At 45.6% G+C, this 25,029-nt stretch overlaps 2 protein-coding genes across 3 annotated transcripts in view; one reads left to right on the forward strand and one right to left on the reverse strand.

The window, feature by feature from the left end:
* The window catches only part of Angpt2 (angiopoietin 2), a 50,172-nt gene extending 39,762 nt beyond the window's left edge, over positions 1-10,410 (reverse strand). Inside the window, exon 1 of the mRNA XM_034520354.2 lies at positions 9,795-10,410. Coding sequence (XP_034376245.1) covers positions 9,795-10,082 — 288 coding nt within the window. The 5' untranslated portion in view covers positions 10,083-10,410. The remainder of the gene's footprint in view (positions 1-9,794) is intronic.
* Mcph1 (microcephalin 1) overlaps positions 1-25,029 on the forward strand; it is a 202,114-nt gene that overhangs the window by 132,810 nt on the left and 44,275 nt on the right. The gene's annotated exons all lie outside the window — the stretch shown is intronic.

The raw sequence follows: 25,029 nt of genomic DNA on the forward strand, positions 1-25,029 counted from the left end.
TCTGAGTAAGGCTGCATCTTGTCCAGCCAGGCATGCAGGTTGACTGGTTAGCTGCCCACGATCCCTGCCTAGAAGGTTTGTGGGGTTGTCCTATAACACTGATGTGGTTCTGAGTTTGTTGAACAACAAACTGTACTGGACACTCCCTCCTGATTGCCAACAAACTACCAAAGCCTGAAGTGATTTAAAAAAAAAAATGTGTTTAAAAAGAAGTAGCCATTTTACTGGGCTCACTGTGTGACCTGTTAAGCACTACAGGAGGTGGACAGGGCAGATGGGAGGAAAATGTCCTGTAGAGGACACTGGTCAGGCACATGCATCTCCAGGTGATGTGTGGAGAACAAAGCCATTGCGCATGTGTGCTCACTGTCTGTTTAGTGTTATGAGGTAATGAGGTGCTGGAAGAGCCGGCGGCGTGTGCTCTGCCCGCCCTACCTCAGACAGCATAGAAGCTGGGTGGAACCAAAACCTTTCAGTCACATGAGCTCCAATACAGATCTAGATCAGTGTGGCTCTGATCTGATATTGTTGTTAATAAACTTATCACAACTGCAGTTTGCTGTCTGTACATATCTGAGGGCTTCCGGTGCCACTCCTGCATGCTCCATTGCTGGCAACACACGACTGTTCTGTGAGCTCACCACTGTTAACATAAGAAAGCCCGTGCCACTCCTGAAGGTAGAGCCAGGTTTCACCCAGTGAACTTCTCTGATCGAAGCAAGGAGTGTAGGCTGATACTGAGTGGCTAATCCTGCTCTTAAAACACCATTGGGAAAGCAAAAGAAGCTACTCTGAAGGACTGTGTTTGTGACTAAATACATGGAATCCTGTGGAACACACCTAGGGGACAGGAAGGGATTGGTGGTTGTGGGAGACTGGCAGGGTGGCTGGGACACTGAGGATTTGTAGAGCATTGGAGACACTTGGTATGATATGCTAGAATGGCACAAAAATGTCACTCATTATACAATTGTCTAACGCCATGGAATGGAGTCAAGTCTGCACCATGGCTTATGGCTGATAAGTATGTCAATGCTGACAGACCGATTTTAGCCCTTCCCCTCCAATGGGGAATGTTGATAATAAGGAAGTCTGTGTAGGCAGTAGCTGGGAAGTCTCTCCATCCATCTCTGATCTCTAAACTATGAACCTGGAACTGACACACCACACACACACACACACACACACACACGAACAAAAGACCATTGAAGAAGGTTTTGATTTTTTTTTTTTAACACCTTCAGGTTATACCAGTAAAGTTAGCCTACTCCTGCCAGAGTTTTCTAATGGTTTATTTTTGTGGTTAAGCGAATGTGCAAACACAGACAAGCCGGGGAAGTAACCTCCAAACAAACTGTATAATGATAATAGCATGGACACAGCACATTAGCTTTATACACACACATCGAGACCCTCTCTCTGGTATAGAATGTCTCTATTCGTGCTCTGTATGACCATCAAAGTGCTGCTCCCCCACCCATCCCCTTCCCTCCCATTGCTTGAGTTTGGCAAAATTCCTGAGGCTGGCTCTGGCCAGAAACAAATTGTCTGAAACAACTTAATGTTTTCACCTCTTTTCCTTCTGGCTGGTGGGCTTGACAGCCCAGAGGCCTTTCAGCCAGAGTGGGTGGGCAGCTTCCCAGCTCCCTCCAACCCCCACATCTTGGAACAGAAAATTGGACTTTATGCTGATGGCCTTTCAGCATCCAGTACAAGCCATGAAGTTATGCTGAGAAGGGTGGTCTCCTTGCTGTAAATGCATGGGCAGACAACTGCATGACAAGGGTGGTCTCCTTGCTGTAAATGCATGAGCAGACAACTGCATGACATATTTCTCCCTTTGCTGCTGAGCAGTATTCCCAAGAGACTTTGCAGTCTGCCAAATAGCAATCTTCAGTTTGTGGCAAGGTCAATGGGATGCTGTTAGTTGGTGGTATACAGAGGTGAGCCCAGGGTTGGGGATGTGGCTCAGTGGTAGAGGACTTACCTAGCATTGCTGAGGCTCCGGGTCTCACTCCCAATACCAAACCAACCAACCAACAAGAAAAGTAACCAGACCTCGTGAGTCTAGATCTAGGCTTAGCCTTTGTCTTATGAATTTGCAAGAACAGTCATAGTGAAGGTGCAGATGTGTGTCTTAGAAGACACAGAAATCCTCTTTGGACCAGAACAAGCCACCAGGTAAAACTGAGATGCTCCCATCAAACAAGAAAGAGTGTTAGTGATTCAGAAAAGGCATCTACACATGCCCATTTGTTCTTGATGGAATGTAACAACATAAATGGAGGAGCCTGGGTGTCTGCTTCCACATAGAAACTGCTCGTTCTCTGTGAGGCTTCATTAACATGATAAAATAATATCTGCAAGGCATATATCTTACATCTCATCCCTTAAGAATTCTATATTCTTTTTTAAAGAATTCTACATTTTCCATAAAAATATGTATTTCTCTAAAACTGTACATATATTTAATAATGATTTTTTTAATTTAGTTTCTTGTTGCATTTTTTTTAAACAATGAATGTTGGTTTAGTATTTTCTAGCATTACCAAATTGATTCCAAAGCTTATTCCCCGGTGTGAAAAGTTGTTCAAAGGGAGATTGGGGGCAGAACCTGAAGCAGAGAAATGGCCCTCTAGGGACCCTGGTGGGGACAGGATGTTGGGGGTACCCTCTAATTGGTTCTCCTTGGACTGCAGAGATAATAGTTCTTACTGTTGGAAGGAAGGATTGGGTCCACTTTTGAGGTTCACATGTTTTTTTGTCATTTGGTACAGGCTAGAATTAGGCTGTGAAAGCTAAGTAACTTCCTGGGGAAATAGCTGCATCTAATATCCATTTGAAGACATCAGCTAAGATGCCAGACCTAGGGTTTAGGTGGAGGAGGGCAAGTCCTGACCCTTGTTTTCAGACCACACATGAAACATATTTTAATCCCATCAAACTGGTAAAACTTTAACAAGATTGCCCATGTTTTAACTGTTTTTATTTTCGCCAAATCGCCTGGTTTTATATGATTCTCATCTTAAACATGCAAGTAGTGCCGGTGCCTAGCCCTCTTTGGTCCTGCGTGTGCTAAGGATGCTGGCTGAGAGGCAGTCCAGATGACGGAAGGGGAGGGGCACAGGACGCTTCCTCAGACTACGTATCGTTCGTGGTGGTGTACTGTGGAATCTGGGGGCCTATCTTTCATGTGCTTTCAGAAAGAGCTTGCATCCGTGTGTAGTTGCCAAGAGTTTGCACGCGTCTTTTCTCTTGGTTATTAGACACAGTCCTTGTTTTTACTGTCCAGACTACAAAGAAGAATTCCCTGCTGCTGCTTAATGCAAAAGGTGTTAATTGTCCTGTGCCTTCTCCCCCTTTAGTAGCCTTGCCACCATCCTCCTGTTGAAAGAATGGGAAGACCCACCTGTCTTCCTGCCTGGCAGAGCTGCTCACTCTGCTGGGCCTGCTGAGTCAGAGACATGCTCGTGTTACAGACTCTGGGTGTTGGCCAGGTTGCTGAGTCTTTCAGGTTCACTTCCTTTTCAACTCTAACTAAAAGTTAAATTATTGTTGAGTCTGGCTATACATAAACATTATCCTTCATTCCACATGCTTTAAAATAGTTGTCTGTAGACATTTATTTATACATTGACTTATTTAATGGGCTTTTTGAAGATTTGTCTCATATAGCCCAGGCCTGGCTCTGAGCTGTGTATTGACTATTTCAGAAACAGGTACACTTAAAAATAGTCCTGCTTTTCATTTTATGAGGTTTCTTTGCAGTGACCAAAGGGTGTACATTGCCCTTCCGTACTGCCAACACCCCTACCTCCAGCCCCAAGTGTCCTTTCTCCAAGCTTATGTTCTGGGTGGTGCAGGGCTGAGTTCATAGGTCCCTCCTGACCACATTCTCAAGTAGTCTCCTCCCCCTTCCACTCACCCCAGCATCCAGAGCAAACACTTTCTGGATACTTGCAGCACCTCAGTCTTGGGCAAATAAATGAACTTTAATGGCTTTGACCCTGAACAAGAAACACCTCCAGGTTGATGAAGGGTCCCATAGTATTCACTCACATCTGCAAGCTTAGAAAAAAACATGACAACTCTGTCCAAATCCATATTCATATGCCCCTCTCAGCAGGGCCTGGCATCTTCCCAGCTGAGACGGGTTCCCCTGCAATCAGGGGAGGGCTACACACTCTTCCTCTCTCTGAGCTCCTCATGACCTCTGAACCACACACGGCACGGGTGTTATCACACCGATATAGATGCTAGTTTACAAATACATGTGGGAGACCATCGCCTGCACTGTGCCTGGCTAGGGATATCACAATGCTTTAAAGAGAGCTTGTGCCAGGCAGGCTACCCCTCTCCTGTTCTAGTGCCACCTGTACCCACCACTTCAGAGAGAAAAACCTGGTGGGAAGATGAGTAGATTTCTTTATATCTCGCAGAAGATTCTAGAATGTACAAGGTTCCTCAGGTCAGAAGACAGTATAGGAAAGGTGGCAATGTCTAGCTCAGTCCTATTCAACTAGAGTAAGGTTTTCTGCTGACAAAAAAGAAGGTGTTTTATAGAGCTGATAAAGTCAGGCGCTTACATACATACATACACACACACACAGTATCACAAAGGCAGAGGGTAATTTGTCATTATAATAAAGTAATAGAAAACATGATCTAGAAGTTGTCTGCTCATGGTACTTCGTACCCACTGTCTTGATACCAACTCAGGAAGTCCCCGTGCTATCCTGTTCTGTCCTCATTCCATTGGCAGCTATGGAAAGATACAAAGTACCTCCATCAGTTCCTGTCAGAACTGTCAGCCCCTGCACTCTGTCTCTTGCCTTTCCTGTCCTCTTAACAGCCCACCCCAATATCCACTAGGCTTTAATCCTGGCGCCCTTAGTCCTCTCTCATTCTGTCACAGGTGGTCTGCCTTCCCTCTCCTCCAGTAAACGCACTGAGCCTTGACCTAGATGTTCCCTGACCTGGCACCTTCCTTTTGTTCCTTTCCCCCAGTTTCTTTCCCCCAGCCTCTTTTCTTGCCCCCTGGTAAACCAAGAGATATTCTGGCCATGTTCTAATGCCACAGTCTGTGTGGTGAAAAGGAAAGGCACACATCTTTATACTGACCACTGTAAACAGCTGGTGGAAGTCCTTAATGGTCACCTCAAAGGACTGCCAGGGGGAGGGGGGAAGAGGGGTATCCTCCCCTTCTCTCTCGCTTGCACAGTTTGACTTTTGATTTTTAGTTTTTGTCTTTCTTAACAAAAAAACTAGTTTTGTGGTGGTGGTGTTGTTGTTGTTGTTGTTGTTGTTGTTGTTTTCAAACAAGTCTCACTGTGTAGTCCTGGCCCTCCTGGAACTCAGACCAGACTAGCATTGAACTCACAGAGATCTGCCTGCCTCTGCCCCTTAGAAAGCTGGATTAAAAGCCTATACTTTTGATTTTAACTTTGCCTATATCTTTCCTAATATTTTTATTTTTTTAATTGTCTATCCGGTGATAGGATTGGTTTTAACTATTGTCTTTTAAAATAGAAATAAAGAAAAAATTTAATGAGATATCCTTGAAGAAAGGTCTATGCCTATGTTTGTATGCGGTGTATGTTTGTGTACACATGTGGATGCCAGAGGCAAATGCTGGCATCTTTCTTAGTCTCTCTCCACTTATTTATGAATCACTGAGCCTGGATCTCACCAATTCAGCTAAACGAGCTGGCCAGTGAACTCCAGAGACTTCTCTGTCTGCACTTCCCACCAGATGCCAGAGTCCCAGATGCCTGACGCCATGCCCAGTGTTCACATGGGTCCCAGGGATTTTCATGTGTGTGTGGCAAATAAGTAACCAACTGGGCCGTCTGTCCAGCCCTAGTTTTTCAGTTATTTTATATGTTAGAATAGACACAGTAGCATGGGCCTCAGTGTCCTTGCCAACTTTCAGCTAGAGGGACTGGCACGTAGATAAACTTCCAGACTGCAACCTGTTTGTTAACTCTGTAGACCCATTCTAACTAAAGTCCATAGACTTCCCAGTATCAGCATTGAGACCAAATGCTTGCTCTCCTGTCTCAAGGAAGGAGGCATTTCTCAGCCTTAAGCCTTCAGGCTAACCAGCTCCATGGGGTGATATATAAATAGTTAGTCCAGCATACCCTGCACTCCTGTTTGATAGGCAGAGACCTCCTGACTTCAGCATACACATTACACCTCCATGTATAGAAAGCAAGTGCATATTCTTCTGCGCCGTGAAGACTTGGCACGTACTGTGCTAGGTAGGCTCACACTGTGGCTGCTGGAATGAAAAGCTACACGCTGTTCCTGAGTCTTCAGACACACTACCCTCTATCCCAGTGCCCTGCGCCCCACCTCCCCATGCCTCAAAATGATGATGCTAATATTTAATGGCCACAGTCATAGCAGTTGTCTCCCTGAGATCTTGGATGTTTAGTCATCTCATCAAAATGCAAATAAAATAAAATAAAAAATGCTTCTAATTCCTCAACATGGCATTTAACTTCTGGAGGTATAGTAGCTTCTGCCCTCCAGGCTGCAGGGCAGCACAGTGACCATGGAGTCACAGGGAATGAGAAGGCATCTTTCCCATAACAAAGCAGGCTGTGTACTTTAATATACAGCTAAAGGGTGCTTTACATGCACATGCGTGCACGCATGCACAGGTGGGAAGGGCCTCAAAGCCACGCTCCTCTGCAAACCCCTTGTCATGTGTTTTCCCAGTGGCAGCAACTGCATTGTTTGAGAGCATGGCTGCTTTGTTCCCTCTGCCCTCCACTGATGAATTGCAGTCTCCAGACCTTTCTTCAAGGATATCTTATTATCGCTTGTAAAGAAAGCAAGGGACTGCTGTCCCTGGGTTGTACTCGTGTTGTTTAAACACCAGCGGCGAGGGGGGCAGTGGCAGAGGAAATGTTTACAACAAGCTAATAAGCATTAGCCGTGTGTTTTTCAAGTCGCTCCATCTTACAGCGGCTGCAGGGTTCATAGCTGTTTATAAAATATATGGCATTCAGTAGCGTGAAATAGTTGTTTATTTCCTTTCCATATTTCCTCTTGTTAGGGGAAAAAAATATGTTTCACCTACCAAAATACAATTGTGTCGTTAAGCTGGGAGCCTGTGTAAAATGTGTTTGAAATCACGGGGACAGGGGTCTGTCCTAACACTTAATCACCTGGTAGGCTGGGATCTGGCAACCAGGAGTTTGTCTTATCCTTGCTTAACCACTCCAGGGAGAGTGGGTCTTCCCCTGTACTGTTCATTCATGTGCTCACTACACACACACACACACACACACACACACACTCATTCAGAAGGCTGATACTTCCTTTGCATGACAGATTAAAGGGGCAGTGTGGGCTCTTTTGATGGTGTTCATGGGGCTTTCTTAGGTTGAACTCCTGGGGCTGTTCTCAGAAACTGAAATACCATTCATCTGCCAAACTCGCCAAAACTCTTATTTTCTCTCCTGAAGGGTTTTTTGTTTTGTTTTGTTTTGTTTTTTGTTTTTTTCCCCCGAACTCCCAAAAGCTGGATGGTTCACATAGATGGGGGAGGGGAGGGCACGGAAATAAGGAAACGTTTTTTTAAAACAGCTCTCGAGAAAACACGTATAACAATGAAACTAACCCGCGTTTTTTCTTTTTGTGATAATCTATAAAGAGTTGGTGCTCATGCTGCCACTCTGTTAGTCACCCCGCTTTTCTGAGGTTCCATTCGACCTTATTTTCTTCCCAAAGAGAAAAGCAGTGTTTATTATTGCAGGTGCCAAAGCAGAGAGGAGGAAAGCAAGCAGAGAGACCTCATGTAATCATTCCGAGGGGCTTCATATTTGCCTTTTGCTTTTGTTTCCATGCCTGGAGCCCATAAACCAAGTGAATGAGCTGGCCAATTGCCTTCCTCAGGTGCAGCTCTCAGAGCTGAGCAGGTGCTGATGGGAGCAGGTGCCGAGCTGATGAGCAGATAAGCCTGAAGCCGCCGCCCTCCGCTAACTCCCTCGTGAGAGTTAGCTACAAGGCTAAAGAAGGGCTTTTGAAATACCACCCCACTACTGTTCAAATATTGACTAAGAGACCCTGGGAAGGAGGAGATTGCGGCCACCTTACTTAGAGTTCCTCCTCCTGTTCTGTTTTTAAGCTGTTCTGCAAAGCTCCACAGGAGGTGTGGTTTCCCTGTGCAGGAAACAAGCCCAGGTATTGCCTAGCCTGGGCTCTGCTGAGCTGAGCGTCTGAAATGAGCAGCATTGCCCTTGGCAAAACACCTCCCCCCCCCCCCCCCCCCCCCCGTTTTGGTGACTGTTTATTTTAGCAGAGGACTTGGAAGTGGTAGATTAAAGTGTTTACTAGAAGGCTGTGCCTCTCCCTCTGCAGAGCTCCGCAGCCCCAATGCCACAGTGGATGTGGAAGGTCCCTGAATCCGTGCAAGACAGTTCTCAAAGAAGTCCAAAGAGCTAAGCAGATACCTGGGACCCCTCCCCACCCCGGCACTGGACAGACGTGTGTTTCAGAACAGTAAAGTTCAGTGAATTCTGGAGAAAAACTGGGGAAATCATTCAGGAAAAATAAAGATACTAAGAAGGATTTTGTGTATGCCCATAGTCCTGGGCAATTTTGGTTTTTGATTTGAAAAACTTCCCCTCTCTCTACAAGATTAGGGCCAGTGGCACTCATTCATTTAGACTCCAGGTTTGAGCAAAAACTTGTCCACTTAAGAAAGTAGGGGTATTCGTGAGAAACATAGATTGGGATCCTTGCTCTGTTCTCAGATTAAGGCAGGGCATCAAACCAAAAGATTATGGTGACATCTGAGAAAAGCAAATTATGTCTTTTTGGGAAGAAGTACTAAATGAAGTCCACCCGATTTTGAAAGATTTATATGACTTTAAACAATTTCCTTGTGAGCATGTGATGTCATTGTCACAACGCGTAACGATTCATCTGCTATCTACATGCTTTGTTTAAACTTCCTGTGGAATACATATGGTTCACATAAAGAAAACTCCAGGGTCATTTGAGGTTTTGTAGAAAACAATCATTTGTGAAAGCAAAACAGACCCTTTCAGTGTCTTATTTTGGTTACGGTCTATAAAAAGGCCATGAAAGAGAGCAGTCGTAGTCGCAGCCCCAAGAACAAACTGTCAGACCCTCTCAGCCCAGCATGTCACAAGCATAGCAGCAGTCCCACGTGGGGACAAACTCAGAGCCTGTCTCTGGAACTGAACAGGGGCCCTGCAGTGTCTCTGGGACACTTGGGAAATACAGCCCCGTTTCCAGATGGCAACCCCTTCACAGCGCAGCCCTGAGACTCTGAGAACACAAGGTTGGCTTTATTTAATTTCCTCTCTTTTACCAAGAGTCAGAATCTATTTTGGTAAAGAAATTCAGGAAATTGGTAAAGCACTTGACTCCATCCGTTAAGTATCCGTAATTAACGTGATTGTCACGTTTTTCCTGGCTCCGTGCTGTCTTGTTCACAGCCTCCCTCACATGCCTACAACCCGCTGAGAAGATCTGGTAATGGGTGTCACTTAGCTACTCAGACAAAACAGCATGAGAGATCTGCAGAGAAGCGCACTTCCTCTGCTCGGCTAGTAAAGATTCCTAGTTTAGGGATTTTTCTGCCTAGATTCTGGCGTTCTTTTCAAACAACCCCTTTGTTGTTCTTCGCTCTGTGACTACTTTGCTCCACGGCAGCACAAAAGAGGATGTTTGCAGCCCACCTCAGCGGCCCCAGTCCCTGATAAAACCAGGGCTGTTAGCTCTTGCTCATCAGAGCCAGCCCGCCTTCCTACCTTCATGAGCCACTGTGTGTTGTTCTCTAGAATGTTCTCCAGCACCTGCAGTCTTTGCACGGAGTCGTCGTAGTCGAGGGGTGCATCCCTCTGCACGGCGTTGGACATGTAGGGGCTGGAGGAAGATCGGCAGCTGTCGGTCTCCGGCAGGAGGAATGTGTAGCTGCAGGGTCCGTTCTGGACCTGGTACTGCCTTCTGCCTGTGCTGTCCACACTCTTCCTAAAGTTACTGTAGGCTGAGGCCAAGACAAGATCACAGCCAAAAGTTAGGAAAACAATGTGCCACATTCTTCTCTCTTTGGGTTCTAAACTGTGAGTTCAGCAAACTTGCAGGCACATATGCGTCCTGAGCCCTCAGCTGCTGTCTAAAGCACAGGGCTGTGCTGTGTGAGTAAGTCCATCAGTGAGAGCCTTCTCCCGTCCCTGAAGCAGGCTGATTCCCAGTGCCTGTCTCTCCTCTTCTCTTCTCTCCCGCACACAGGGAGCTGTCCTGAGAAGGAGCAGCCCTGCTCACTCCAGAGGTCTGCACGGACTCTTTGTTTCTCCCCTGAGTCTACAGTGTCAGTATCCGAATCAATCACTTTCCTTCCCTTATATGATAAGTTGATAAGAGCAGCCAGACATGTGCAGCCAGCCGCTCCGCCCCCTGGCTCACCCACTATCTTCCTGTAGGGGGTCACTAGCCAGGCAACAGGAAAAATCAGAGCACAGTGCTTACTGCCCCAAAGGACTGTGCACTGCAGAAGCCTTCTGGGAACACAGACCAGCCACAAGACCCCTGGGCATGTCATAGGCACCACCCTAATTATTTCCTAGAGAGAAGCTGGGGCTCTGTTGTCTGTCTGCTCATTTGTAGGCTACGCTTGCAGAGTATCTGAGGGAATCACTTTAATTTTAAAGCATAGTGAAAGTTTCTGTTCTTTTAGGAATAAAACTACAGCTATATCAGGACCTTGGTTTATTGTCTTTATTGTAAATATAAAGAGTAAGATCAGTCCTTGTAAATGGTGCTTTTCCAAAGGGAAGTAAAGTCCTGTTGGTATTTGGGTTTTTTTTTAACTACTAACTGAGTTATGCACATTTTTTTTATTTTAACCCAGTTTGATATTATTAAATCAAGTTAACAAGATCACTTTCTCAGCACTCTTGTGTTTGTGCCTTAACACAAAATACCCATGTAAATATACAAATAAAACTTAAGGTAGTTTGGCCTGATTGTCTGTTAAGTAACAATAGATAGTGAATGAAATATGTTGAGAGGAAACATATACCTTTCCTTCGGTGTATCAGGGTTTCCTCAGTCCTCATCATTCTGCGGCATGTTACTGATTAAGTTAGTCCCAGTCAGTGGGCTCAGGCAAATCACTTTCCCCTTTTAATTAAGTTCTAAAGCCCTTGGCAATAAAAGCTGGGGGCTGCACTGACTTCTAAGACACTTCCAGCTCTGTGGCTCTGCTGGTCCATAGTCACCACCCCTTCATGACTAGAAGTTGATGCTCAGGGAGCAGTACTGTGCAGACTCCAGTATCCCTGACTCAAAGGACCATGTCTGCCTCCAGAAAGCCCAGGGCAAGTCTGTGTTATGCATTCTCAACTTCTGGAGGCTAGGAGAGTCATGATTTTAGATCATAGGTGAATCTGGAATCTGCACGGGAATGTTGTTTTTCATGGAATCTGTTTGAAAGAGAACTAACTGAATCTTTTTAAAATGTATCCTGTAGCAGAGTGACTCCCAAGTTGGCACCAGAAGAGGGTTGGGTTTTTTTTAATCCCAAGATCCACAGGGTCCATGAACTTAGAGAAGAAAAGAATATGTCTCTATTTTTCATCAAGCACTAAGTGATATTTACTTCTTGCTGTATCTCTGACAACTGACCGACCATATTTTGCCATCAGTGAAGACACAACCTTCTTAGAGACACCGTAAGCCTCACACTCCACTGAAGGGACTCATAGGCTCAGAAACCGCTACCAAGTTCTGTGGCGCAGAGAGGCCAGAGCTCACGCTCTGGACAATTAGCGGGGGAGGGAGTCTGAGTCCTGAGAGATGAAACAGGGCTCGCTAATGCTAACACCCACACTTAGAACCCCTCAGAAAGAGCAGGCAGGCCTCAACTTCAGTATGAGTGCGACGTGCTAAGCTTAGCTGCTCTCAGCCTCGGGGTTCCTGCTTGGAAAATAGAGACAGTTCCTTCTCTGTAGAATTTTCTGGATTAAGTTGCTTTGTAATAGGCACAGTTTAGGAATGCTAAGCCCCTCTCCTTACAGGCTTGCTTATTAAGTGGAAATGAATTTGTTCACCACCAAGTGCAAACCTTTTGGGTTTGTTTGTTTGAGCACAATTCAAGGCCTTGATACATGGTTTATATTGGGATCATGCACTTGTGTTCCAGGCCAATCAAGGAGAAACATGGTAACAGAGATATGCCAAGTACTAAGTCAAATACTCTGCTGGGCATAGGGTGACTCATAGCAGGACTTCTGATTTGCAGGGTTTGGTGAGACATGGAGGGAAGGAAACCATAGGCAGAGAGCTATGGAAGTACATACACGGTGACACCACTTCCTGGGGGCACCAGGCCTCCGTGCATTTGCTATGAACACTGTCCTCGTCCAGTCCCACGGAACACAGTAGAAGCTGTTCTTTATAGATTCTGAAATGGAAATTATTAAAAGTGGGATCAGCAAATCCCTCCTTTGAGGAATGAGATGGAGGATTCTAGCTCTAATGAGCTGCCCCCGTATCAGCTTTCATGACAGCCACCGTGCAGCTCTTAGACTGCCACAACAACTGGCATTACTCAGGAACACAGCACTTTACAGTTTTATTTTCACACCCATGAAATAATCCTTTTTGTGTATTTTTCAATCATTTAAGAATGCTCAAAGCAAGGCATAGTGGAATGTGCCTGCAGTTTTAGCACCCAAGAGGCTATTGCAGAAGGATTGTTGCAGGTTTGAGGCCAGCCTGCACTTCTATCTAGTGAGTTTTGTGCCAGCCTGGGCTACATAGATGCTCTGTTTCAAACAAAGCAAAATAAACACACATACACACACACACACACACACACACACACACACACTGCTAGCTCATACACCCAAATAGGTTATAAGTTAGGGGGAGTCAGCAGTTCATACCCTGGGGATGGGACATATTCAGTGAGGTGATTCGGTGCTCAGTGCATATCCAGCATGAGAAGGAGGCCTTGACTTAAGAGGGCGACATGTGCCAGGGCAAGGGGCTAGTACAAAGCCCAAAGAAAAATGACACTTTGAAGCCGATTATAAAGTGCTCAGAACACGCCACCATTACAGGGCAAAGGGTGGCACAGTGTGGCAGCCCCCAGGGCCACAGGAACTCAGAAGGGCTCACACAGTCAGAGCTGCAGCTAGACTGCTAAGAGGAGTCTCCTAGGAGACCCTCACAGGACACAGACACCAGGGAGGAGAGCAGAGACCAAAAGAACCCAGGTTTCTCTTCTGTCCTGGCTGTAAGTGCCACTAGCCAATGGACAGTGATGGTCACCGTCGCCTGGAGTGGCAGCTTAACATGCCCGGACCCCCTCCGTCCTTTTCCATAGAATATCAGCTTCCCCAGTTACCTGCTGACATGGCAGTATTGCTAAAGCAGATGAAGATACAAACTGGGAGATATTATCACTGGTTTCCCAAAAGTTGCCCCGAGCCTCTGTCAGCTCCGTGGAGCAACTGTGGGTGGTGCTGTTTGTTTTCTTAAGTGGGTTTATTTTCTGCCATGTTGCATGTCACTAGCTGAAATTTCAGAGCCCCGTGTATTCGCTTCACGACTGTCCGCACTTCTTAATAAACCATTTGGTGGCACCAGAAAGACATTTCCAGAAAGGAAGCCATCTGCAAAGACCTTAAGAAACAATGGTTTAATTCTCTGGGAACTTCATATACTGTAGTTTGAACACATTCACACACTCATAGCCTTCCTGTCCACCCTGCCACCCGACTTGAAGATGAAAATGATAAGTTTCTTCTTCTGCTTCCTCCTCCTTTCTCTCCTTCCTTCAGTGCACCCTGTTCCTGTTGCCCTGATCATTTTGAGAAGGGGGCCTGCCCTGGTATGTGGTCAAGCTAACAGGAGTCAAACATCATTTAAAAAAAAATAATAGTAATTGATTCTCCCTCTCTCAGCAGCTGCCAGATGCCAATAACTCTTCAGCTCATTGTGGGATTTCATGCCCACCCCCACACTCAGATTTTGACTGGCTGTTGCTGGCACAGTCTCATATGTATACTGGCCCTGTTGTGTCTGGAAGACACTACTTCCTTGATGTTACTGATTCATGTAGGGGGGAGGAATGTGTCACAAAGACCTTTAAGGAGCACCTTGTGACATCATTTTACCCCATTCAACTGAGGTAAAAAGCCACAGGGTCTCCTGTAGGCTTTGGTTCCCCAAGCCTTTCGGAGTCTAATATCTCAGATCCCCTGCTGTCTGAATCATGGGGTCAGAGTGGTCAGAGACTCTAGGCAAGCTACAGTCACCCTGAAGGCCATTTGCCCTGCAAGTGGTGTCCTAGAAAGCCGGGTACTCCCCTCTTTAAAATCAGCACAAAGCAGGCAGCTCCCACGTGACCCATGGCCAGAGGGCATTTGTGAACAGCTCCCACAGACTCCACAGTCACTGTGAACCAGTTTACAGAATGTCACCAAGAGTTTTGTCCTTGTCACATGAGTGGGTAGAGCTATGTGGCCTCTCTCTTGACCTAGGAGAACCAGCACACAACAAGGGACATTTTACGAAAGCCCATGTTATTTAACAGTCCACAGAGCTCAGATCCTGGACAGGACAGGACAGGCTCCCTGCCCTTGGATGCAGATCACATTCATTCTCTACAGAGCTAGGCAGCCCCTCCGAGCCAGTCCCCTGGCTGTCCCCTCTCCATGTCATCACTGCCTACAGCCCTGGCGTGCTGACTGGCACAGGCACATCCGGCCAGCTTGGCCTGGGTTTTGGAAAGAGCCTTGGTATATGAGGGACTCTCAGTGCTGAATTACCCTATGATGTGAAGCTGGGACACTGTGTCTTCGCAGTCAGATGGGTACATTCAGGACTCTCAGGCGCCTGGCACATGAGAGCAGGGAGAGAACTGAGGGGCCTCTTGGCCATCTCTCCCACTGCCCTTGGCATCTTTAAAATTATCACAATAGTTGATACATTTCAACATACAACTCTACATTCATTTTCGGGGAAAAGCACTAGGCACCCAATGAACATAAAACTTGTCCAGAAGGTTTTCTACTACTCTCTCCAAATTGTCTGCAGTCAATAATGAGACTCAAGGAAACAACTAAAGCACATGCATGCGCACACGCACACATGCACACACGTCAGCACACCCACTCCCACATGGAGCCCAGAATCTGCAGTGCTGTGAGGTAATCCCCAGCTGCAAATTTGAGAAAAGCACCGGAGGAAAGCCCCTTGCACTTATTCTAAGGACAGAAGAAAAGTTCCAAGAGGCACACAGATTGTCCATATGGCCTTAGTTTTTTTGTATCTGTTAATATGAAGAAATCAAGGCTTACTGAGGTAAAAAGCAAAGACTCCTGTCAGCTAAATTCATCCATAGACCCTTGTCTTTCACTAATAGTAATGGCATTGAACTTAAAGCCATGGTATGTATACGTGTCCATGTGTGCATGTATACATGCATGCATGCATGAGTACATACACGCATGATTCCTTATGCTTGCAGAGCAAATACTATTACTCACTGAACTGTATCCTCAGCCCCTACAGCAGTGATTTTTGTTTTCTCCAATTTTACCAACTCCTCGGAAAAGATTGAGACTTCCTGTTTAGTGTTAGCTGTCACCCTGTGTGGTACTGATAGGCATCCTAAAGACAGAGTCCACAACACGACCCAAAACTGAGCTTCTGGACGCTCTGTGAAAGTGCAAGCATGTGTGAATTGTGCAGAACAGTGGTGCTCCATGGGAGGGCCTGTGATCACCTATGAGAGGGAGGGAGCAGCCTGCAGTCACCCATTAAGGAGCAGTCTTGTTGGAGCACAGAAACCCAGTGTAAGTGTCTGTCAGTGCCCTGGCCAGCTATGGATTCACACTGCCTCATGTTTTCTAGCTTTCGTAGTTCCTTCCCAATCTGTCTCCTGAGCTTTGTCCTGTATTCACGGCTAAAAAATTCTGGTGAGCCTATGAAATGAAATAGACTGCCACTTGGAACTTGATTGCTGTTCTCATTGGAAGTATATGTTTGTGTGTGTATTTGTGAATGTTTTCTGTATGCACATTAGCATTTGACATAAAATAGCTGGCCCAGTATATTTAGAGCATAATTAAGTCATTGGCTTAGAGTCAGACACTGACTCTGTGGAATTCACCTTTGTGAGAGGTGAGGAAGTGAGTATTTTGTTAAAAATCGTTCTCTAACTGCCAAAGGAGGGAAAGGCTGTCTGCCAGATGTGTTTTCAGGCCACTTCCTGTCCTGGGAAACAGCCACTTCCCCCCACCACCAGCATGTTCTCATCCAGAAGTAGACGGTGACAGGTGCAGCAAGGAGCACAGGGTTTGCAGGACAGGCCTGCCACCCCACAGTCACCAAAGACCTACAGACCTGGCATGCCGTGAGTGCTCGGGTCAAGGTGAGAGGCTGCATAAAGGTCATATGACCTCTCGATACCTGCCATTTCTGTTAAAGGTACCAGGTGCTCACCGCTCCAACTTATCTGAGTGTTTACTATGAAATCATGTCTGAATGACAGTTAGATAGGATGGATTTTGTTTTGTCTTGTTTTAAATAAACTTAAAAGATTCTCATTGTTTACAGTTTGTTCCAGCAGGACCCAGCAGAGTATCCTGTTAAAGTACTTTCATATCTGATAGCCACACTGTGTGTCTTCTCGAGGCCACAGACTCTAAAGGGGGGAGCTTTTTATTTATTAGAAACTTGGGAAATATGCAAGTAAATATTTTTTTAAGATTACACCACAAATTCCTCAAATTTTTAGGAAGATTTCAGTTTATATAATTATCCTGTTGTATAAAGTTATCTGAAACACTGTTTGATTTTTAAATATTTTCACTCTAATATTTTTTGTGGAATATTTTATCTCTCCATCTGAAAAAACAAATGTCAAAAGGGTCCATATACAAGCCACAGCTTTGAGAAGACAGGGAATACAGTTCTCCAGTGGGAGTGAGGCCGCCCTTCACTGTGCACGTCCTCTCTGCTGGGAAAATGGTAAACGCTCTATGTAAAGGACTCGTGTGTAGTGATAGCTACTTCATTCGTGACCTCGATTAAATCTTTGCTTTGACACAATACTTGGTATTTTGAAGTGGGTTTATTACCCTAGATTTTACAGAATGGATTCCTAACTCCATTCTGACACACTTTCAAGAGTTTGGAACCTACTGAGAAATGTGTCCAGCTTCCCTCCGTAGCCAGGCTAATGAACTGTCTGCATCCCTCACAGACCAGTTTTTATTTGGAAGTGGCCTAATGCCATCTAGATTAATCTTCTTTTAATATAAATTTATAAATGTTTATCTTAATTATTGAGAAACTTTTTTAAAAGGAGATAAAAATGTCATGATTATTCCCATTTAGATATATTATCTGTCTTGGTTATAAGTTAACATAAATAAATGGCTTATGTCGAGGTTATTTTAAAAAAATGCACATGACCCTCATTTTGTATTCCCATCCATCTGGCTGAGTTAATACGAAAACTCTGTCTGTGGGAACTTACATTCCGTTATGGACTTACATGGACAAAAGTCGTTTTTGAAAAACTTTAGCACAACCATGATAAATAGTTGAGAATAAAAGTTATAGTCAAGCTTATGAGCAATTATGATTTTCTCGCTTAGGTGTGTAAAAGACCTTGTCCAGTCATGGATCCGGCTGTCTCTTGATGGCCAGGTTTTCCTGGTTATCTTCCTGTGGACTCTGTGCCTCTCTTTTAAACTCTGCCTAAAGCCCCTCATCTGGCACCACTACCACGTCCGCCACAGGTTCCCGTTCCAGGAAAGGGCATAAGTCAAAGAAAAGCCGACACAAAAGAGAAAACAAAGGAAACAAACTGGACGGAGACCACAGAGAGGGCACAGTTGCAGCAGTGTTACCATGCTGCTGACATCTGCTTCCCTCAAGGGAAAAGAAAAAAATGTAGTAATGCTTTTAAAGTCTAAATACTAGTCCAATAGAATATTTACAGGAAAAGAAATTGTATACTTTCCTTCAAATATCCTGATGCCTTTAAGTGACCTTATATGTTTTAGTTTGTATGCCAGAACGTCTTGTTTGACTACAATAAAAAAAATTAAGCCTACAGAACACTGCAAGAGACAGTACCTGCTACAAAATGCTAATATCAAACCCACTATTAATACTCACCTGCTCCCTCTGCTGGTCTCCTAAGAAGTGACTGACAGAACTCTCATTAAAGTCGTTAGTAGAAACACTAAGCAGTTTAAGGGGTAGGTCAGCTCCAACTGGTAAGTAACCTGGATGCTGTTAGTCGTAATGCAAAATAGCACAGCTCAGACAGAGCCTTCTCGTCAGTGCATGCAGGCACACGCCTGTGGTGTACACAGCACACACAGCAGTACAGTTACTGCCCAGAGGACATGAGCCATACAGCTTTGTGACAGAAGTCTGTGTTGTCAGTCTCCAAAAAGTCGAGTTTGGGGCCCAACTGCCTGAAGAAAGACCCCACTCTAGTGAAGCTGAGTTATGCTGTGCCAAAGGCATTCCTTGCTGGCACCCATGGTGAGCTTCATGTCCCCAGAAACATCCCGAAAGCAGGTGAGGGCTAACTGAACTGCTGAAATGCCTTCAATGTTGATTTTGATCACAACTATTTTCTTAGTCAAAAAGAAACCATCTTGCTAATCCCAGCTTGCCCCATAGAGTGACCTAAACTGAGAGAAACTACATTCCACGCCGAGAAAGTTGTTTGTGTGATTTAACAATAAAAAAAAAAAAAAAAAAAAAAAAAGACACAACACATGATGGTCATTAAGAGAAGGCAACTGTAGCTGAAAAAAGGGAAGGTGAAGGGGTAACCTTAAAGCATTGCCTGGAACGCACTCCACAGCCAGCTCAGCTGTCAGACCCCACCCACCCGTGGAGAGATTGAAGCAGTGGAGTAGCCCACTGTGATCTGGAAAGTACTCTCAGTGAAGTATGGAAAGGGGATGAAAGGGGGTAAACTCAAAGTCACCGTGATGCCCTGCGGTCCCTCAGGGCAGACGTGGTGGCCTGACCTTCCAGTGTTAATTCGAGGTTTAAGGACATGGGTAAGGAAGCATCAGTGTGACTGTCTGATGTCAGGAGTGCCAGGACTGGGACTGGAGATTTTTCTGTCACCTGAAACAATTAGAGATGCTGGTTAGGAGGTGTAAGCCACTTGCTGAGCAAAGCCCTGAGTTGATCCTCAGCAGCCTGGCGTATCTCTTAGGGAGGATGGGGAGTAAGAGGGAAACATCTTTAAATGCTGGAATTATTTCCACAGTGTAAACAATATAATAGTAAAGTATTGGCTTATCTTAGTACTGTGCAGGTGAGAGCACAGCCATGATAAATTCTTCTGAAGGCATCCTGCACTGGTGATGTCAATTCTCTCCCACCCCAGGTGTGGTAAAAGCTGACAGAAGCCTTTCTCTACCTTCACCATATCTCTCAAAATAGCTTGACAGTTTCTTATTAAGGCAACTAGGCAGCCCACAGACAAAAATAATAAAAACACAGGCAATCCTATGCCACTAGCAAAAGGCAGCAAATAGAAGAAATAGCCAGGCTAGCAAGGCTTCACAGGGGGAAGCTCACAGATGCGTTTTTACCACATCTCTGTGATCTTGTGAGATCAGTTTCTTAGGCTACTACTTAAAAGGTACCACAGTCTCGGAATTCCAAGCCATTGCCAGCGTCCTTAAGCAGCCTTAACTGACCTGCTTACATGACATGGATAAAAAGAGGCTGTCCCTTACTCAAAGTGCCACAGCTGAGTACCGAAACTAATTCCATCAATGGTCCTTCATGGAGGACTCACCGGGATAGGCTCTGTGGCTTCTGGCATGCTATCCTTTGCTATTGTTTCTGCTCTAGAAGAAATGGGCAATGGGGGAAACAAAGAAGACCCAGTCCAATTAATAAAAGGTAAAAGAGCCCAAGGGTGCTCATGACTCTAAAGGTAAAGTGTCGTATGCTGGGTGCGTTGTGTGTCGTATGCTGGGTGCGTTGTGTGTGTGTCGGATGCTGGGTGCGTTGTGTGTCGGATGCTGGGTGCGTTGTGTGTCGTTTGATGTCCCTTGTTAAGGGTTGGATTGTGTTACCCCTAAATCCAAGTTGAAATCCTTTCTTCAAGTGCCTCAGAACGTTACCTTATTCGCAGCTGTGATCATACAGGTATATTGAATTAAGCTGGAGTAATACTGAACTAGTGAGGGCCTTTATTCAATATGGCTGGTATCTTTAAAAAAGGTGTTCATGGGGAAACAGACATCCTCTGAAGATGACATGTGACCTTGGAGGCAGAGACCAGGTGATAGATAGTACCCTCAGATAGCGATCAGCCTCCAGAAACCTGGGAGAGGCCAGAACAGATACCATCATAAGTTATCCTATGGGGCCGTCCTACCAACACCTCCGGCCTTGGACATTCTGGCCTGCAAAGCCATATGAACTCGAATTTCTGTTCCTTAAGCCCTCAGTTTTGTGGCGGTTGTGATTGACCTGTTGAACTAATGCAGCGTCAAAAACAATTCACAGTAGGAAGGATGTTACCACGTGCTTCCACCAAACTAGGCACCTAATTCTCATGCTTCCTGTTTAACCTGGGTGCAGAGGGCATAATAGCCACCCCCAGTTCTTGCAAAACTTCCCTAGGAAGACTACTGATCTGCATTTGCAGCCAGCCTCTAAAGGCCTGGGCCAAATACCATGTCCCCTTGGAAGCTCTCCCTGTCTGTCTACGTGTCAACTCAGGGTCATTGCACCTGAGGTGCTGGGTGGCAGTAGCTCACTGTTGCCACTGTGTGGTGTCGTCTTAAACTGAGGACTCGGAAGGCTGCTGGTGCTGCAGCTGCTGCTAAATGACTCGTCCATATTTAGCCCCTGCTCCTACAAGGGCGTCCACAGCGGAGTGAGGACATGCAGGTGCAGGACTCCTGCCATACTGCCAGTATTTGTCTCTGCTGCCGTGTGACAGCCCCTTTTCTATCCAGCCTGCAAGTTCTGCCACTTGAATGGCATTCTGAAGAAACCCAAGATGAAGTTCTTAGTCCCAGCCACCTCAGGCTTCTGCTGCAGTAGAGGAGGACAAGGTGCTGGTTGGTTGCCATGACCCCTTGGCTGGGAAGTTTTACTCTAACATCCAGAATCTTTTTCCTCAAAATCTGCAGCAGCTGGCAGCTCATCTCCCCTCCCAGGGTCTCTGCCCTTTAGGCGGTGGTGCTGTGGAGGTCTGTAATGGAGCCTCCATCTCCATCTTCTCTTCATTCCATGTGGTTTGGGATTATTGCTTTCATTGTAATAAAACCAATAAGCATACAGAGGTCAGAGGCTCTGAGCCAAATTCAACTATCAGATGCACGGCACCTGACATGGAATAAATTGTCCCCAGGTAAACACTTTCAGGGATTCCACGTGTGCATATGATCTTCCAGTAGCTATGCTAGCCTCACACTTATGAGACTGTTATCCTTCACCATGATTTGCCACATATATAACTCTGCCTTATTCCATGGGCCTATGCTGAAAGCCAAGCGCCTTGCATTTGAAACGTCACAATTAGTGGCAGATCTTCACCAGTTAAGGGCAGAGAAGTCTAAGTACATCTCTAACTACAAAGTTAGCTTAGTATGCGGCTAGGCGGCCTATAATGTTAGCCCTTTGGGGCTTCCGTGGGATTCCTTTGTAATCACTTCTATAAATGTGGAAGATATTTTAGCTCCTAGACAAGAGAGACTAGGCAGGTATAGAAAGAGCTCTAGAAAGTTGGTCCTCGTGTTCCTTCACCTCCAAACAAGAGTTTTAGAATCTCCCACCTGCCTGCAAAGTTGCTCTAAGTAAAACCATTACTCTGTGGTGGGTGGTGGGAACGAGGTCTTCTCCGGCCTCCTGTGGCACGGCACATCTCTTCCCACATCTCATTTGGACCTTGGCTTCCCCTCTTTGGGGAGAGCTTCAGCCCTAAGGGCCGTCCCAGAGTGGGCTCTTCTTTCACCACCTGCTAGAAATAACGTGCTGAGCTTGTCTCCCACACACTCAGCTGCCCCGGGAAGGGCAAGGAGCACGGGCTTTGGGCAGAACTAAGCTTGAACAGTAGGACGGCTCGTGGGAGAAGGAAGCTGTAGAAGTTCTTTCCAAAGCTGGTGTTTCTAGGAAAACACTCAGCCAGAACACGCGCCCCCGTTCACGAGCCAGTGTCAATCCCACGCACCAGGTCCCCTACCCAGATGACTCCTAATCAGCAGTTCAATAAAGCCACCTAAAACTTCAGGAAACCCCTTCCCATACTGTGTTTATTTAGGGTTAGAAATACTCCTGTTGTCAGGACACCATAAGCAAAGCCCCACTTTACACCTGTGTTTCAGAATGTGTTTTAAATGTCTTAATGACTAAACAGGGAAATTTTTAACTTTTTTTCTAAATATAACCTTAAATTTTTCTGATCAATTGTTTTCTCCCTCTTTTGAGAATAAGACAATTCTACTCTGTGACTACCAAAATGTCAGTAATTCAGAGGAAACAAACTAGATTCAAATGGGAGACAGAGCCAGGTGGGTCTCTGTGAGTTCCAGGCCAGCCTGGACTACATGATACTTCCAGGACTCCAAAGAGAGACACTGTCTCCAAAAATATCAAATGTAAGGCACCACCTATGAAACCCTGTGTTTGTTTGTGTTAGAGTAATGGTTCTCAACCATCCTAACATTGTAACCCTTTGATACCATTCCTCATATTGTGGTGATCCCAACCATAAAATTATTTTCATTTCTACTTCCTAACTGTACATTTTCTACTGTTGTGAATTGTCACATAAATCTCTGTCTAGTCCAGTGGTCTCAGGCAACCGCTGTGAACGGATCATTCAGTCCCCAGGTTGAGCGTTACTATAGCAGTGACTAACCTCAAGCTCCTAGCAGTCACCCTGCCTCAGCCTCCTGAGTGCTGGGGTCACAGCCAGAGCCACCATACCCAACATGTTTGACACCTTCAGATGTTCTGGGACTCACAGATAGATGAGTGGAGGCTGCAGGGTTCTTTAGTTGCCTCAGGACACGCACGGGATCATTAAGCTTCTCGGCAGCCATGCCCACCTTGAGATGGAAAAGCTGGCCAATACCACATAGTGCTCCATATTCCTGCATCTGATAAGTCACCAAAGAAAAATGCCATGCGCAACTGAAATGGGTCCAGTCTATTCACTGAGGAGTGACCAGAGTGCACTCTGTCCTCAGTAGACACTGAAAACTACGTCTGTGTTCAGAGTTGAACTGTCCGAGATCTTCCGATTAACTCCTATGTTCCTTAGGACAGTGTTTTCCTGGAACAGTTTTTATGAGAGGCACTTGAGCAACTGTTTTGGCGCACAGATAATCTAAGCATGCCTGGCGTACAGCTTGGGCTATCGTCTATGTGTCTCTTGTTGCAGCAAACCTGACATTAGCCTCTTAAGTCAGGGCTGAAGGTATGTGCAGAGTGCCTTGCATCTTATCCTGAGGAAAAATCTTGGGAAAAACACATATGCAAAAGAGCAGCCCACAGCAGTTCATTCAACCCCAAAGCTCGTGTCACCAGGAGTCGCTGGATTTCATAGTTATAAGGGAAGATACTTACCAATGTTCTTTAATGTATACATACCAGAGCCACCAGCCTTGGTGGAAAGCTAAAGGCCATATGTATTGCTGTCTGACTGACAGTTGCTCCACTAAAGCACCCTGTGTACCGGTGTCTAAGAGGTGGATGCTGGCCTTTCCCTCCTTTAGACTCTCACCCGTGTGTGATGAGTCTGTCTCTGTGTAGATGGGTACGCACTTCCAATCCGCTACGCACATTGGGAAACGGGATTGTCAAACACAAGCTGGAACTCATATGCCAACCAAGGAATTTGAGTTCCATACGTATTACAAACACAGTCTGACCTCCCAACTGATGCCCCTGTGGCTGTTGGCTGTCTTAAACTAGAATCATCTGAGAGTCAGAAAGGGATTTTGGAGCCTTCATGTTGTTCATGACCCTGTAAGACAAAATGCCTTCCCCCCAACCCCCAGTAGACAGGGTGTCACTGGATCATAGGCTTCCTGACTCCTATTCCTATAGGTAATTGCACATGGTATATGTATACATTTAATGTTATTGACACAGAGTCAATAACTGCATTACTATTTTAGTAGATTAGAGGTTTATTACTCAGTGGATTGCTCCCCCTAGAAATCTCCAAACCCTTCGAGTGGCCCTGTCACTTGGGAACTCCAGCTCATCCTCAGATTTGTTATTAATCGAAACCCTCAGATCTTATGTTGAATTCGCAATTTTAAAAAAATCCCAGATTGATTTTATGGTCCAAACACTTTCAAAACAGCACTGCACATGGAGAAGCTGGGGACGAAGGGTTTCACAAGCTCCTCTTCTCAGCCCTGTCAGAGACATTGATCCATCCTTTATCCAAATTGTTTACATTCATATCAAATCTAGGGTTTAGTGAACCATAAAAGTTGGAGGTTAATGGAAACAAGTATTGACCTCAAAACATATTTCAACTGATTTAAGAGGAGACCAAGCAGATGTAATTACTGAGGAGAGAACTGTCACTGCAGCGAGCCCGTCCCAGTGTAATCTCTGTCCACCCATCCTGTTAGCTGCATACACACATGCATTCCAAGTACACAGTGACATTACAGAACATGGTTCAGGGCAGCCCGTCTCTTAGAACTGGAAGAGGAAAGGCATAAAGAAGGCTTATCTCCTGAAGCACTTTCTGTCTCAGCTATAGCTTCACTTGAGATTTTTGACTGTAAACAAAACAAGTAGTAATGGCTTCTTAAAGTGATTTGGGAGGAGGGGGTGGGAAGATGGCTCTGTGGGGAAAGCGCTTGCTAGGCAGGCCGAAGGACATGTTTTGGAACCCTCACACCCACGTAAGGAGCCGTGCATGGCAGTATATGTCCCTTATCCCAGCACTGGGGTAAGAGACAAGAGGGTCTCAGAAGCTGGTAAGCCAGCAAGGTTCAG

The sequence above is a fragment of the Arvicanthis niloticus genome, chromosome 16, assembly GCF_011762505.2.
Source record: "Arvicanthis niloticus isolate mArvNil1 chromosome 16, mArvNil1.pat.X, whole genome shotgun sequence".
Taxonomy (NCBI): Eukaryota; Metazoa; Chordata; class Mammalia; order Rodentia; family Muridae; genus Arvicanthis; species Arvicanthis niloticus.